We start from the raw sequence: 13,483 nt of genomic DNA on the forward strand, positions 1-13,483 counted from the left end.
GGGCGATATATATTCATATAATACTATACACTGCAAATGTTATATTCAAATTAGTTTAACACGCCTCTTGTAAACACTTAAATAATACTCAATTTGTTTTATTTGTATTTCATTATTCCGATGCAATTTTGGATAAGATCAATTTTGGCATCATCATATAATTCTATACATTGCAAATGTTATATTCAAATTCGTTTAACACGACACTTGTAAACACTAAAATGATACTCAATTTGTATTTATTTGTATTTCATTATTCCTATGCAATATTTCGATAAGATCAATTTTGGCACCATCATATTCATCTTTAATATGGTTTGCATTCCGTTATAAATGTATAATATGTATAACACTATCAAAATGAAATTATAATAATTTACAAAGATATCATTTTTATTTCAGGGTCAGGATAAGGGCGAAATATATTCATGTAATACTACACATTGCAAATGTTATAAACAAATTCATTTAACAAGACACTTGTAAACACTAAAGTGATACTCAATTTGTTTTATTTGTATTTCATCCAATGCAATATTTGGATAAGATCATTTTGACACCATCTTATTCATTTTTTAATTATGGTTTGCATTCCGTTACAAATGTATAATATGTATAACACTATCAAAATGAAACTTTAATAAAAACATAATGCATTTCTAAACCAAATACGAAATTACAATTATTTAAAAATATATATTCACTTGTGAAACGAGACTACACTTAGCAACGACATTGATTAGCCGTGACAATATGAAATAATTATAAGTTAGCCCACTCGTTTACGGACTGGTTATGAAAAGCTTGTTACTCATTGTAAAAGGAAAGTAGCCAAAAGGGAATGAAACAAGCATGTTCATTTTCAATGGATTTATTGGCATACCCTTACACGTTGCGGGTGCGCATTTGTTAATATCTGTAATAACGCTTTAATATTGGCCTTCGCATTAAATACGCAAACCTTGTCTAAAGGCTTTTAAATTTTAGAAAATTTAAAACAAGAGACGACTTTTAGCATTACAGGTAGCCTGTGCATGTTTTACGATTTTACAATATTCACCGATGCATGATAAACATCATAAAACGAATATGTTTACATGTGAAAAGGGAATACAATTCGCAACGCAATAACTGTCTTATCGCAGTGTTCGTTTTGAACAAGTGCAACAACGTGACGACTTTGAGCGTAAAACGTAGCCTATGCATTTGTGGTAACTGTTAATTATTTCCAGACACACCAGGACCACTATTTACAAATTTATAAAACAAATAATGGAATTACAATCCGTTACGCGATTGATTTATATAACAAAATGCTATAATCATAAAAAAGCCGCTCGTTTACAGACTGGGTATGAAATAGTTTTCTTACAAAAAGCTAATTGATACAAAAAGGGAATGAACCAAACATGCTAATTTTCAAGTTATTCATATTAAAACCCTGATCACATTTGTTCCCATGAAGCCCAGTGAGCGTGTGAACAAGTATGCGTTCTGAAGATTAACACACGTGGCACCGTTTTTACACGGGAAAGATTTGAATTCTTTGATATATGAACGATTACACAACCAACATCTATATCTCTAATAACCAGCGTGGTAATTTTAGTTGTTCATAACAAACCGAATTGACGCAGATAAAACGATGTGTGTACCTTCGCCATGTCAGCGTTTAATAGAACCAGCAACAACACACCGCATACGCCTGACAAACCAGTTGAGTGTACTAATTATTGTCTATAACTGATTTATATTTATATGTTTACACCGACCGTGAGCGCAGTTTATGCCCTACCAGCCCAGTGAACACTTGCACGAATACTCGTTCTTAAGATTGTAGCACGTCGTACCATACTTACAAGGGTTTGAGACACATTCGTCGACATCTTTAACTTATTTATTTAAATTAACATCATTTATATATAATGTATGTTTATTTAATCAGCAAATGCAAAGACTGTATGAATAATGAAGTTAAAATCGAAAAATGTGTAATGTTCATATTTAATATATGACCGGCAAAACCAATTTTAACACGTAAAACAATTTCAATAAACGATGACGTAAAAATTCGGAGAAGATCAGACACTTTCAAATGCGTGACGTTGTTACAAACTGACAAGTGTAGAATCAACATACCCTTCTTGGTGGGCATGAATGTAAACATTTCTAACGTATGTGAAAACAATGCAATAATCTTCGATATTGCAATACATATATACAATTATGGCCTACCCTGATCACAGTGTTTTCCCTGCCAGCCAGGTACGCACTTGCACGAGTACGCATTCTGGAGGTTGCTGCACGTGGCGCCGTTCTTACACGGAGCGGGGTGAGCATTCGTTAATATCTGAAATAACGTTCACAGTATATTCTTTTCATTTGAAAATAACGCTTATATTATATTTAACTTCTTGGACAAGCGCTTTAGCATTACATTTCGCAATAACTGTCTAAACACAGTGTTCGTTTTCAACATGTGCAACAAAGTGACGACTTTCAGAGTAAAACGTAGTCTATTCATGTGTGGTGACTGTACAATATTTACAAAAACGAGAGGACCATTTTAAACGAATTTATGAAGTTGTAAAATGGGAACACAATTCGTACGCGATTGATTTGTATGACAATGTGTAATGATAAAAAGCAACTGTTGTACAGGCTGGGTATGCCATAGCATTGTTACATATAGCCACCGAATACGTATGTAAAGGGAATGAAATAAGTATGTGCGTTTTCATGTGATTTATAGTCATACCCTGATCACAGTTTTTGCCTTGCCAGCCCGGTGAGCATGTGCACGAGTACGCATTCTGAAAATTAGTGCACGAGGCGCCATGCTTACATGGGGTAGGTGCGCATTCGTTGATATCTAAATGATTAAAAACACCAACATTAATGTTTCAAATAATCAGCTATGTTAAATTATTAGTTCTCAGAACAGGCTGTATTGAGACATACCCAAAACCAGTTGAGTGTAATAACTATAGTATCTTAACTATATATATATATATATATCAGGCATTTCCCCAGGCGGTTTTAGAACAGCGGGTGCGCGGTGCTTGGAGTTCAAAATCAATCTCCCCGCGGCGCTTGTTTTTCCGATCATGTCGCCGCGACGCTTGAAAATTTCACAAGCGCTCGCAAGCTCTGATCCGAATGTTGTCTGCATTCGGCCGACGACCAGATAAAACGCGCACGCGCTAATCAGCGGTGTGTGCATAATGGGCTTTGATAAGATGTGCGAACGATTTACGGGTCGTTTATGCGGGTCAATTATGGTGTTTGTCCCCTAATTATGGGCGATAATGATCGATTACTACCGGTACTAGTGGCGTAAGAGCAGTTAAAGTTATGCTCAATTTTTGGTTTGTTTGTTTTTATTTTAATTGTTAACGACGATTTTAGAGGTACTTCAAAAATAAACAGTTACTTTTGTTTGTTGCGGTTGTGGGTAATTTAAGTTATAATTACAATAAACTGGAATTAGAAGTCTCATTTGATTGCTCCCGCCCTCTACAAATGTTTTCACATTTGTTTTTTCATCGGTGACTATAACTTTACAGTACTGACACTTAATTTATTCAGATCAAATAGTTTCTTTCGTATTTACGGAATACGCTAATAACAGCTAAATACCTGCAACACATTTTTCTGTAGTTATTGTGCATGACAGAATGATTAGGTCTAAGAAACGACAAGTCCCTGTCTCTGGCAAATCTGTGATAACTAATTTCTTGGTCAGGATTAATAATGAAACGTCGCTGTCAGAGAGTTCAATAAGTGAACGTGAAAGTGTCCAGGACGTAGCAAGTGATCATGAGACTTCCCAACCACCAACAAAGCGGTCCAAGCAGCGTGCCAGTGGGTTCGATAGTAGTTGGAATCAAGATAATTTTGTTGACAGAAATAATCATGATATTTAAAGCATGTGGAGATTTATACTGTTTTGTTTTGAAATGTTGTCATTAAATCTTGTATTTTAAGGAGTTACTCCAGGAGCCAGATCTCAAGCTTGTGGAGGCGAAGGATGTGCGTTGGCTGTCACATGACAAGGCGACCACTACCCTTTGGAGGTGCCTTCCCTCTGTTTACAAAAGCTTGGAGCGTGAGGCCGAAGAAAGAAACGATGCAAGGGCAGCTGGTCTCGCAAAATTCTCTCAGAACTACCAGTTTGTGCTGACACTGCACATGATGTGTGACGTGCTTCCACATCTTTCTGATCTATCCAAGGCAATGCAGGTATGTAAACAAAAAACAAATAGAAAAGGTATTTCATTCAGTGTTAATTATATTTCTTATGTTTCCAGTTCCGTTTATTTTGTTTAAGTGTATTATTATACACAAGCCCGAATCTATATATAGTTATGTGTGTTTCAGGCAAAAGATGCAATCTAAACATGCATCAAGCCTCTAGTCCTTGGAACTCTGGCCATTCTTTAGGGTCTCTTGAATACCCCAGGAGAACACTTCCAGGCAGCCCCCGATAGAGTGGCCCGTCTCCATGCCGATGGCTTTGGCATCGCTGTGCCCACTGAAGAGCAGGTCCAGCATTTCACTGACAAGGTATGTGTTTGCTAGCATAGGAGTTCATTAAGCTGCAACAATCTTAATGTATTAGTAAAAAAATACAAAGACAAGCTAACACTTGGCATATCAATAATTAATCTGTTTCCAACTCATTTCCAGTTGTACCGGCCTTTTGTGCAGCAGCTGATGTCCAACATAGAAGAGCGATTTCCAGACTTGCCATTGCTGCAGCTCTTCGAGGCTTTCAACACCACCAAGTTCCCCACTGGAGATTTGGGCAACCATGGCGAACAGGACATCAAGGTAATGCACTAAACTAGAACATGATATTTACAGTCAACCAATATAATTTCAAAGATGTACTCCATTATAATCAATTGTTAATTATCAGATTGTGTGACAATATTTATAAAATCAATCAGTGTAACTTTTTTATTGTTTAGAAACTGGCTGACCACTTCAACCTTCCCGTTGACGCAACACTGCACAACTGGAGGCAGGTTCGAGGCAGCCTACAGGGCACAGAGAAGAAGGCTGAAGAGGCAATGGAGTGGGTGACCATCCATTTGCGTAATAGCCACGACCAGCTCTACAAGCTGGCATCCGTTGGCCTGCTCCTCCCTACATCTACAGCTGGTAGGTACTTGACTAGGCTGTCAAGAGCACAATAACAAACGAATGATGTTTTTGTTTTGCTTAAATATCTCGTTGTTCTTAAATCAAAGCGATTCAATAGATATTATTTCAGAGTAGTTTACAATATTGTGTGTATTTCAGACTGCGAGAGGGGATTCAGCACGATGAAAAGGATAAAGACGGATAATCGTGCTCGCATGAAGTCTGCTGTCCTCAATGCACTGATGACGGTCAGCATTGAAGGGCCAGACATTGAGGCAGTAGACTTCGGGTAAATGGTGGATGCCTGGCACCAGGAGAAACCTCGCAGAACAGTGTTTTGAACATGTAATGTTTTGAACATGTAATATGTGACTGTATTGTTGTTGTTTTTCAATCATGTTTTGCTTGCTAATGTCTACTGTTATTCTGCTTTTTATTTAATATTTAAATACATGACTAGAATGAAATAAATTGAGGACAAATAAATAAATAAAAAAAGAGAAAATGTTGTGTTTTAGAAGCTCCCAAGTAGTGTAGATTTTGATTTAGAACAGTAAAAAACAATTAAAAAAATCGACAAGCGGAATGGGGCTAGCCCCCTTCCGCACCAACCCCCGTCCACGCTGTCTTTCCGTGTGTGTATGTGTGTGTGAATGTGTAATAATACCTACTCTGACCACAGTGTTTTCCCTTCCAGCCCGGTGAACACTTGCACGAATACTTGTTCTGAAGATTGTTGCACGTCGCGCCGAACTTACAAGGGTTTGAGGCACATTCGTCGATATCTTTAAGATACATATGTAAATTCATATTATAAATATATTGTGTATGTTTATACATTTAGTAAATGCGAAGACTGTATGAATAATGAAGTTAAAATGGAAAAATGTTCTTATTTAACATATGACCGGTAAAAAAGCTTTTACTCTTAAAAAGTAAAACAAGTTCAATAAACGATGACGTTAATGTTCGGAGAAGATCAGACACTTTCAAATGCGTGACGTTGTTACGAACTGACAAGTGTATTTATAACATACCCTTCTTGGTGGGCATGAATGTAAACATTCTGAGTATGTGAAAACAATGCAAGAATCTTCGATATTTTAATACATATCTACAATTATGGCCTACCCTGATCACAGTTTTTTCCCTGCCAGCCAGGTACACACGTGCATGAATACGCATTCTGGAGGTTGCTGCACGTGGCGCCGTTCTTACACGGAGCGGGCGAGCATTCGTTAATATCTGAAATAATGTTTACATTCTATTCTTTTAATTGGGAAATAACGCTATTATTACATTTAACTTCTTGGACAAAGCGCTTTAATATTGAATTTAACAATAACTGTCTTAACGCAGTGCTCGTTTTGAATAAGTGCAACAACGGGAAGACCTTGAGCGTTCAACGTAGCCCATGCATTTGTGGTGACTGTGTACTACTTCATACACACCAGGACCACTATTTACAAATTTATAAAAAAAATGGAATTATAATTCGTTGCGCGATTGATTTATATAACAAAATGCTATAATCATAAAAACGCCGCTCGTTTACAGAGTGGGTATGAAATAGCTTTATTTCATAAAGCTAACGGAAACTAATCGGAAATGAAACAAGCATGCTAATTTTCAAGTGCTATATATTAAAACCCTGATCACAGTTGTTGCCATGTATCCCGGTGAGCTTGTGAACTAGTATGCGTTCTGAAGATTAGTGCACGTTGCACCGTTTTTGCACGGGGAAGATTCAAAATCTTCGATATATAAACAATAACACAGCCAGCATTTATGTCTCTAATAATCAGCGTGGTAATGTTAGTTGTTCATAACAAACCGTATTGGCTATTGACACAGATGGAATTATGTGTGTACCTTCGCATTGTTAGCGTTTAATTGAACCAGCAACAACACACCGCATACGCCTGACAAACCAGTTGAGTGTACTAATTATTGTCTATAACTGATTTATTTTTATATGTTTACACCGACCCTGACCACAGTTTTTCCCTTCCAGTCCGGTGAACACTTCCACGAATACTCGTTCTTAAGATTGTAGCAAGTCGCAACGTACTTACAAATGTTTGAGGCACATTCGTCGACATCTTTAACATATTAATTTATATTAACATCATTAATGCATTGTGTATGTTTATTAATTCTGCACATGCGAAGACTGTATGAATAAAACGGTTAACACTGAAAAATGTGTAATGTTCATATTTAACATATGACGAGTAAAAAAAACTTTTCACAATTAAAACAAGTCCAATAAACGATGACGTTAATGTTCGGAGAAGATCAGACACTTTTAAATGCGTGACGTTGTTATGAACTTACAAGGGTAGTATCAACATACCCGTCTTGGTGGGCATGAATGAAAACATTCCTAAAGTTTGTGATAATTATTCAAGAATCTTCATTATTTCAATACATATATACAATTATGGGCTACCCTGGTCACAGTTTTTTCCATCCCAGCCAGGTACACACTTGCATGAGTACGCATTCTGGAGGATGCTGCACGTGGCGCCGTTCTTACACGGAGCGGACGAGCATTCGTTAATATCTCAAATAACGCTTACATTATATTCTTTTATTGGGAAATAACGCTTACATTATATTTAACTTCTTGTACAAAGCGCTTTAATATTTAATTTAGCAATAACTGTCTTAACGCAGTGTTCGTTTTGAACATATGCAACAAAGTGAAGACTTTGAGTGTAAAACGTAGTCTATGCATTTGTGGTGACTGTACAATATTTACAAAACGATAGGACCATTTTTAAACGAATTTATGAAGTTGTCAAATGGCAAAACGATTCGTTACGCGGTTGATTTGTATGACACTGTAATACTGATAAAAAGCAACTGTTTTACAGGCTGAGTAAAACATAGCATTTTTACATATAGCCACCGAATACGTATTTAAAGGGAATGAAAGAAGTATGTGCGTTTTCAAGTGATTTATAGTCATACCCTGATCACAGTTATTGCCTTGCCAGCCCGTTGAGCATGTGCACGAGTACGCGTTCTGAAGATTAATGCACGTGGCGCCGTTCTTACATGGGGCAGGTGCGCATTTGTTGATATCTAAAGCATTAAAACAACCAACAATAATGTCTTAAAAATAAGCAGCGTGGTTAAATTATTAGTTCAGAACAAGCTGTATTGACACAGACACAAAACCATTTCGGTGTAATAATTATAGTATCTTTACAATATATATATATATATATAGTGTGTGTATTTGTGTGTGTAATTACACCTACCCTGATCACAGTTTTTTCCATTCCAGCCCGGTGAACACTGGCATGAATACTTGTTCTGAAGATTGCTGCACGTCGCACCGTACTTACAAGGGTTTGAGGCGCATTCGTCGATATCTTTAAGATACATATGTAAATTCATATTATAAATATATTGTGTATGTTTATAAATTTAGTAAATGCGAAGACTGTATGAATAATGAAGTTAAAATGGAAAAATGTTCTTATTTAACATATGACCGGTAAAAAAGCTTATACTCTTAAAAAGTAAAACAAGTTCAATAAACGATGACGTTAATGTTCGGAGAAGATCAGACACTTTCAAATGCGTGACGTTGTTACGAACTGACAAGTGTATTTATAACATACCCTTCTTGGTGGGCATGAATGTAAACATTCTGAGTATGTGAAAACAATGCAAGAATCTTCGATATTTCAATACATATCTACAATTGACCAGTCGCCAACTCCGCCCACATTTTGTCGATCAGCCAATCAGATATCGATTTTTCACACAACCCTCAGCAACGCTTATCTGGCCGCCATTTTGTCCGAAAAACAAAGCGTGTTGTACATATGGAATGGACGTAATTTTTAAGAGTTTACACAGATTTTATATCAAATGCATGATCATTACTGTTCGATCATTATTCAAAATTGTAGGTGCTATACATACTTTATAAAAGGTTATTATTTTATCTTTATTTTTTGAACATATGAACGAGTAATGAGAAAACAAACACAATAAATAGTTTAACCACACCAGGTGTGTGTTCTATAAAACGTGTTATAACGTTTGATGCACAATATTATTAAGCAGTTTGGGCAACATAATAATTGCCACACGTGCTTATTAATCTCAGCGTAATTGTCGATGATAAATAAATAACAGTATGTTGCGTGGATCTCAGAATGAAGGAACATTAAGGCATTGTTAGGTACTGTACACAAGAAAAGAAAACTATTTAATTACTTAAATGATTTCCAATTATATATTTATTTTCTGTGGATCATAAACAAGAGAAATCATTATAAATTGTTAACTTAAATATTGTTTTAACTAAAGTAAAAACGAATAAAGGTGATTTCAACGCGGCTTAGCCAGCTTAGAGCGACTTCAAGTGTAAAATGTACGGCTTATAATACAACAACAACATTTCTAATACAACATATATTGATACGGGGAGAAATGTGAAAATTGCAATTAACATATAAGGGCCATCTTGTTATAAATAAGCAAATGCATAATATGCTAAATGTTTTCAATTCGAATGTTCGTGAACAGCACCGTAATACCAACATTTTCATTTTTTGATTGTGAAATGTAACAGGTTCGCATTAAACATAAATGAAATAAAATGCATATTAGATTATCTGTTAATGAAACCACGAAATTAGGCCTGTATTAAATTATGGTTACAATCAAAATTTAATTTATATCTAAATAAAAAAAATCGGTGTCTTTTTAAAAATAACACAATAAAACAAAGATCTAAACATTTTTAATAAACAAAAAACCCATCATGATATGGATATGTCATTTGCATTTAATAAAAATATTTTCAAAATTATATATGAATAGCCACCGGGTTCACTGTCAGACGGTTGAATACAAGTTCAAATTCAATATGAAATAAATGCTCATTTTTACAACGGATTTTTCATCAACTCCCTATATAATATAAGAAACGTTTCTAATAGTCAGTCTGCCGTTAACTCATTTATTTTGATTATGCCATTTCTCTCAAAAGTGTTTATGATTGTATAAACGTTTTACAAAGCAGTTTAGTTTAGTGTGCGGCTTTAATAATTTATATTATAGAAAAGGGCATAATACATCATTACAAGTATAGAATTTCCCTCACGTAATCTGCTATAATTGCGATCTGCTTGTCGGAGTTTTCTAATCACTAGACCACGTGACTATGTGGGCGGAGCGATCGATAATTTGGCGACTGGTCAATTATGGCCTACCCTGATCACAGTTTTTTCCTTGCCAGCCAGGTACACACGTGCATGAATACGCATTCTGGAGGTTGCTGCACGTGGCGCCGTTCTTACACGGAGCGGGCGAGCATTCGTTAATATCTGAAATAATGTTTACATTCTATTCTTTTAATTGGGAAATAACGCTATTATTACATTTAACTTCTAGGACAAAGCGCTTTAATATTGATTTTAACAATTACTGTCTTAACGCAGTGCTCGTTTTGAACAAGTGCAACAACGGGAAGACCTTGAGCGTTCAACGTAGCCCATGCATTTGTGGTGATTGTGGACTATTTCCATACACACCAGGACCACTATTTACAAATTTATAAAAAAAAATGGAATTATAATTCGTTGCGCGATTGATTTATATAACAAAATGCTATAATCATAAAAACGCCGCTCGTTTACAGAGTGGGTATGAAATAGCTTTATTTCATAAAGCTAACGGAAACTAATCGGAAATGAAACAAGCATGCTAATTTTCAAGTGCTATATATTAAAACCCTGATCACAGTTGTTGCCATGTATCCCGGTGAGCTTGTGAACTAGTATGCGTTCTGAAGATTAGTGCACGTTGCACCGTTTTTGCACGGGGAAGATTCAAAATCTTCGATATATAAACAATAACACAGCCAGCATTTATGTCTCTAATAATCAGCGTGGTAATGTTAGTTGTTCATTACAAACCGTATTGGCTATTGACACAGATGGAATTATGTGTGTACCTTCGCATTGTTATCGTTTAATTGAGCCAGCAACAACACACCGCATACGCCTGACAAACCAGTTGAGTGTACTAATTATTGTCTATAACTGATTTATATTTATATGTTTACACCGACCCTGACCACAGTTTTTCCCTTCCAGTCCGGTGAACACTTCCACGAATACTCGTTCTTAAGATTGTAGCACGTCGCAACGTACTTACAAATGTTTGAGGCACATTCGTCGACATCTTTAACATATTAATTTATATTAACATCATTAATGCATTGTGTATGTTTATTAATTCAGCACATGCGAAGACTGTATGAATAAAAAGGTTAACACTGAAAAATGTGTAATGTTCATATTTAACATATGACGAGTAAACAAACTTTTCACAAGTAAAACAAGTCCAATAAACGATGACGTTAATGTTCGGAGAAGATCAGACACTTTTAAATGCGTGACGTTGTTATGAACTTACAAGGGTAGTATCAACATACCCGTCTTGGTGGGCATGAATGTAAACATTCCTAAAGTTTGTGACAATTTTTCAAGAATCTTCAATATTTCAATACATATATACAATTATGGCCTACCCTGGTCACAGTTTTTTCCATCCCAGCCAGGTACGCACTTGCATGAGTACGCATTCTGGAGGTTGCTGCACGTGGCGCCGTTCTTACACGGAGCGGACGAGCATTCGTTAATATCTAAAATAATGCTTACATTATATTCTTTTATTGGGAAATAACGCTTACATTATATTTAACTTCTTGTACAAAGCGCTTTTATATTTAATTTAGCAATAACTGTCTCAACGCAGTGCTCGTTTTGAACATATGCAACAAAGTGAAGACTTTGAGTGTAAAACGTAGTCTATGCATTTGTGGTGACTGTACAATATTTACAAAACGATAGGACCATTTTTAAACGAATTTATGAAGTTGTCAAATGGCAATACGATTCGTTACGCGATTGATTTGTATGACACTGTAATACTGATAAAAAAGCAACTGTTTTACAGGCTGAGTAAAACATAGCATTTTTACATATAGCCACCGAATACGTATTCAAAGGGAATGAAAGAAGTATGTGCGTTTTCAAGTGATTTATAGTCATACCCTGATCACAGTAATTGCCTTGCCAGCCCGGTGAGCATGTGCACGAGTACGCGTTCTCAAGATTAATGCACGTGGCGCCGTTCTTACATGGGGCAGGTGCGCATTCGTTGATATCTAAAGCATTAAAACCACCAACAATAATGTCTCAAAAATAAGCAGCGTGGTTAAATTATTAGTTCAGAACAAGCTGTATTGACACAGACACAAAACCATTTCGGAATAATAATTATAGAATCTTTACAATATATATATATATATATAGTGTGTGTATTTGTGTGTGTAATTACACCTACCCTGATCACAGTTTTTTCCATTCCAGCCCGGTGAACACTGGCACGAATACTGGTTCTGAAGATTGCTGCACGTCGCACCGTACTTACAAGGGTTTGAGGCACATTCGTCGATATCTTTAAGATACATATGTAAATTCATATTATAAATATTGTGTTTGTTTTTAAATTTAGTAAATGCAAAGACGGTATGAATAATGAAGTTAAAACTGAAAAATGTTCAAAGTCCGTATATAACATATGACCGGTTAAAAAGCTCATACTTTTAACAAGTAAAACAAGTGCAATAAACGATGACGTTAATGTTCGGAGAAGATCAGACACTTTCAAAGGCGTGACGTTGTTACGGACTGACACGTGTATTATTAACATACCGTTCTTGGTGGGCATGAATGTAAACATTCCTTAAGTATGTAAAAACAATGCAAGAATCTTCGAAATTCGAATACATGTATACAGTTATGGCCTACCCTGGTCACAGTTTTTTCCCTGCCAGCCAGGAACACACTTGCATGAGTACGCATTCTGGAGGTTGCTGCACGTGGCGCCGTTCTTACAAGGAGCGGGCGAGCATTCGTTAATATCTGAAATAACGTTTACATTATATTATTTTATTGGGAAATAACGCTTATACTATATTTAACTTCTTGGACAAAGCGCTTTAATATTAAATTTAGCAATAACTGTCTTAAAGCAGTGTTCGTTTTGAACATGTGCAGCAAAGTAAAAAGTAGTCTATGCATTTGTGGTGACTGTACAATATTTACAAAAACGATAGGACCATTTTTAATGGAGTTTATGAAATTTTGTAATGGTAATACAATTCGTTACGCGATTGATTTGTATTACAATGTGTAATAATGATAAAAAGCAACTGTTTTACAGGCTGGATATGACATAGCATTGTTACATATAGCCACCGAATACGTGTTTAAAGGGAATGAAAGAAGTATGTGCG

The 13,483-nt window shown here is 35.9% G+C and overlaps 2 protein-coding genes across 2 annotated transcripts; one reads left to right on the forward strand and one right to left on the reverse strand.

Moving 5' to 3' along the window:
* The first annotated feature begins 4,081 nt into the window (after positions 1-4,081).
* Positions 4,082-5,441, forward strand: LOC127863938 (zinc finger protein 862-like). The gene is made up of 5 exons (XM_052403620.1): positions 4,082-4,242; positions 4,381-4,566; positions 4,690-4,833; positions 4,974-5,166; positions 5,308-5,441. The coding sequence occupies exons 3-5, from the start codon at positions 4,717-4,719 to the stop codon at positions 5,439-5,441; spliced, it is 444 nt and encodes a 147-aa protein (XP_052259580.1). The 5' UTR covers positions 4,082-4,242; positions 4,381-4,566; positions 4,690-4,716.
* Positions 5,442-5,739: 298 nt separating this feature from the next.
* Positions 5,740-12,038, reverse strand: LOC127863939 (fibropellin-3-like). The gene is made up of 7 exons (XM_052403621.1): positions 12,023-12,038; positions 11,711-11,824; positions 10,389-10,502; positions 8,418-8,531; positions 8,125-8,238; positions 6,280-6,393; positions 5,740-5,933 (listed from the first exon to the last, which is right to left on the reverse strand). Exons 1-7 carry the CDS (start codon positions 12,036-12,038, stop codon positions 5,740-5,742), a joined length of 780 nt encoding a protein of 259 aa, XP_052259581.1.
* Positions 12,039-13,483: the final 1,445 nt, after the last annotated feature.

This window comes from Dreissena polymorpha, unplaced genomic scaffold (genome assembly GCF_020536995.1).
Source record: "Dreissena polymorpha isolate Duluth1 unplaced genomic scaffold, UMN_Dpol_1.0 chrUn064, whole genome shotgun sequence".
In the NCBI taxonomy this organism is placed as follows: Eukaryota; Metazoa; Mollusca; class Bivalvia; order Myida; family Dreissenidae; genus Dreissena; species Dreissena polymorpha.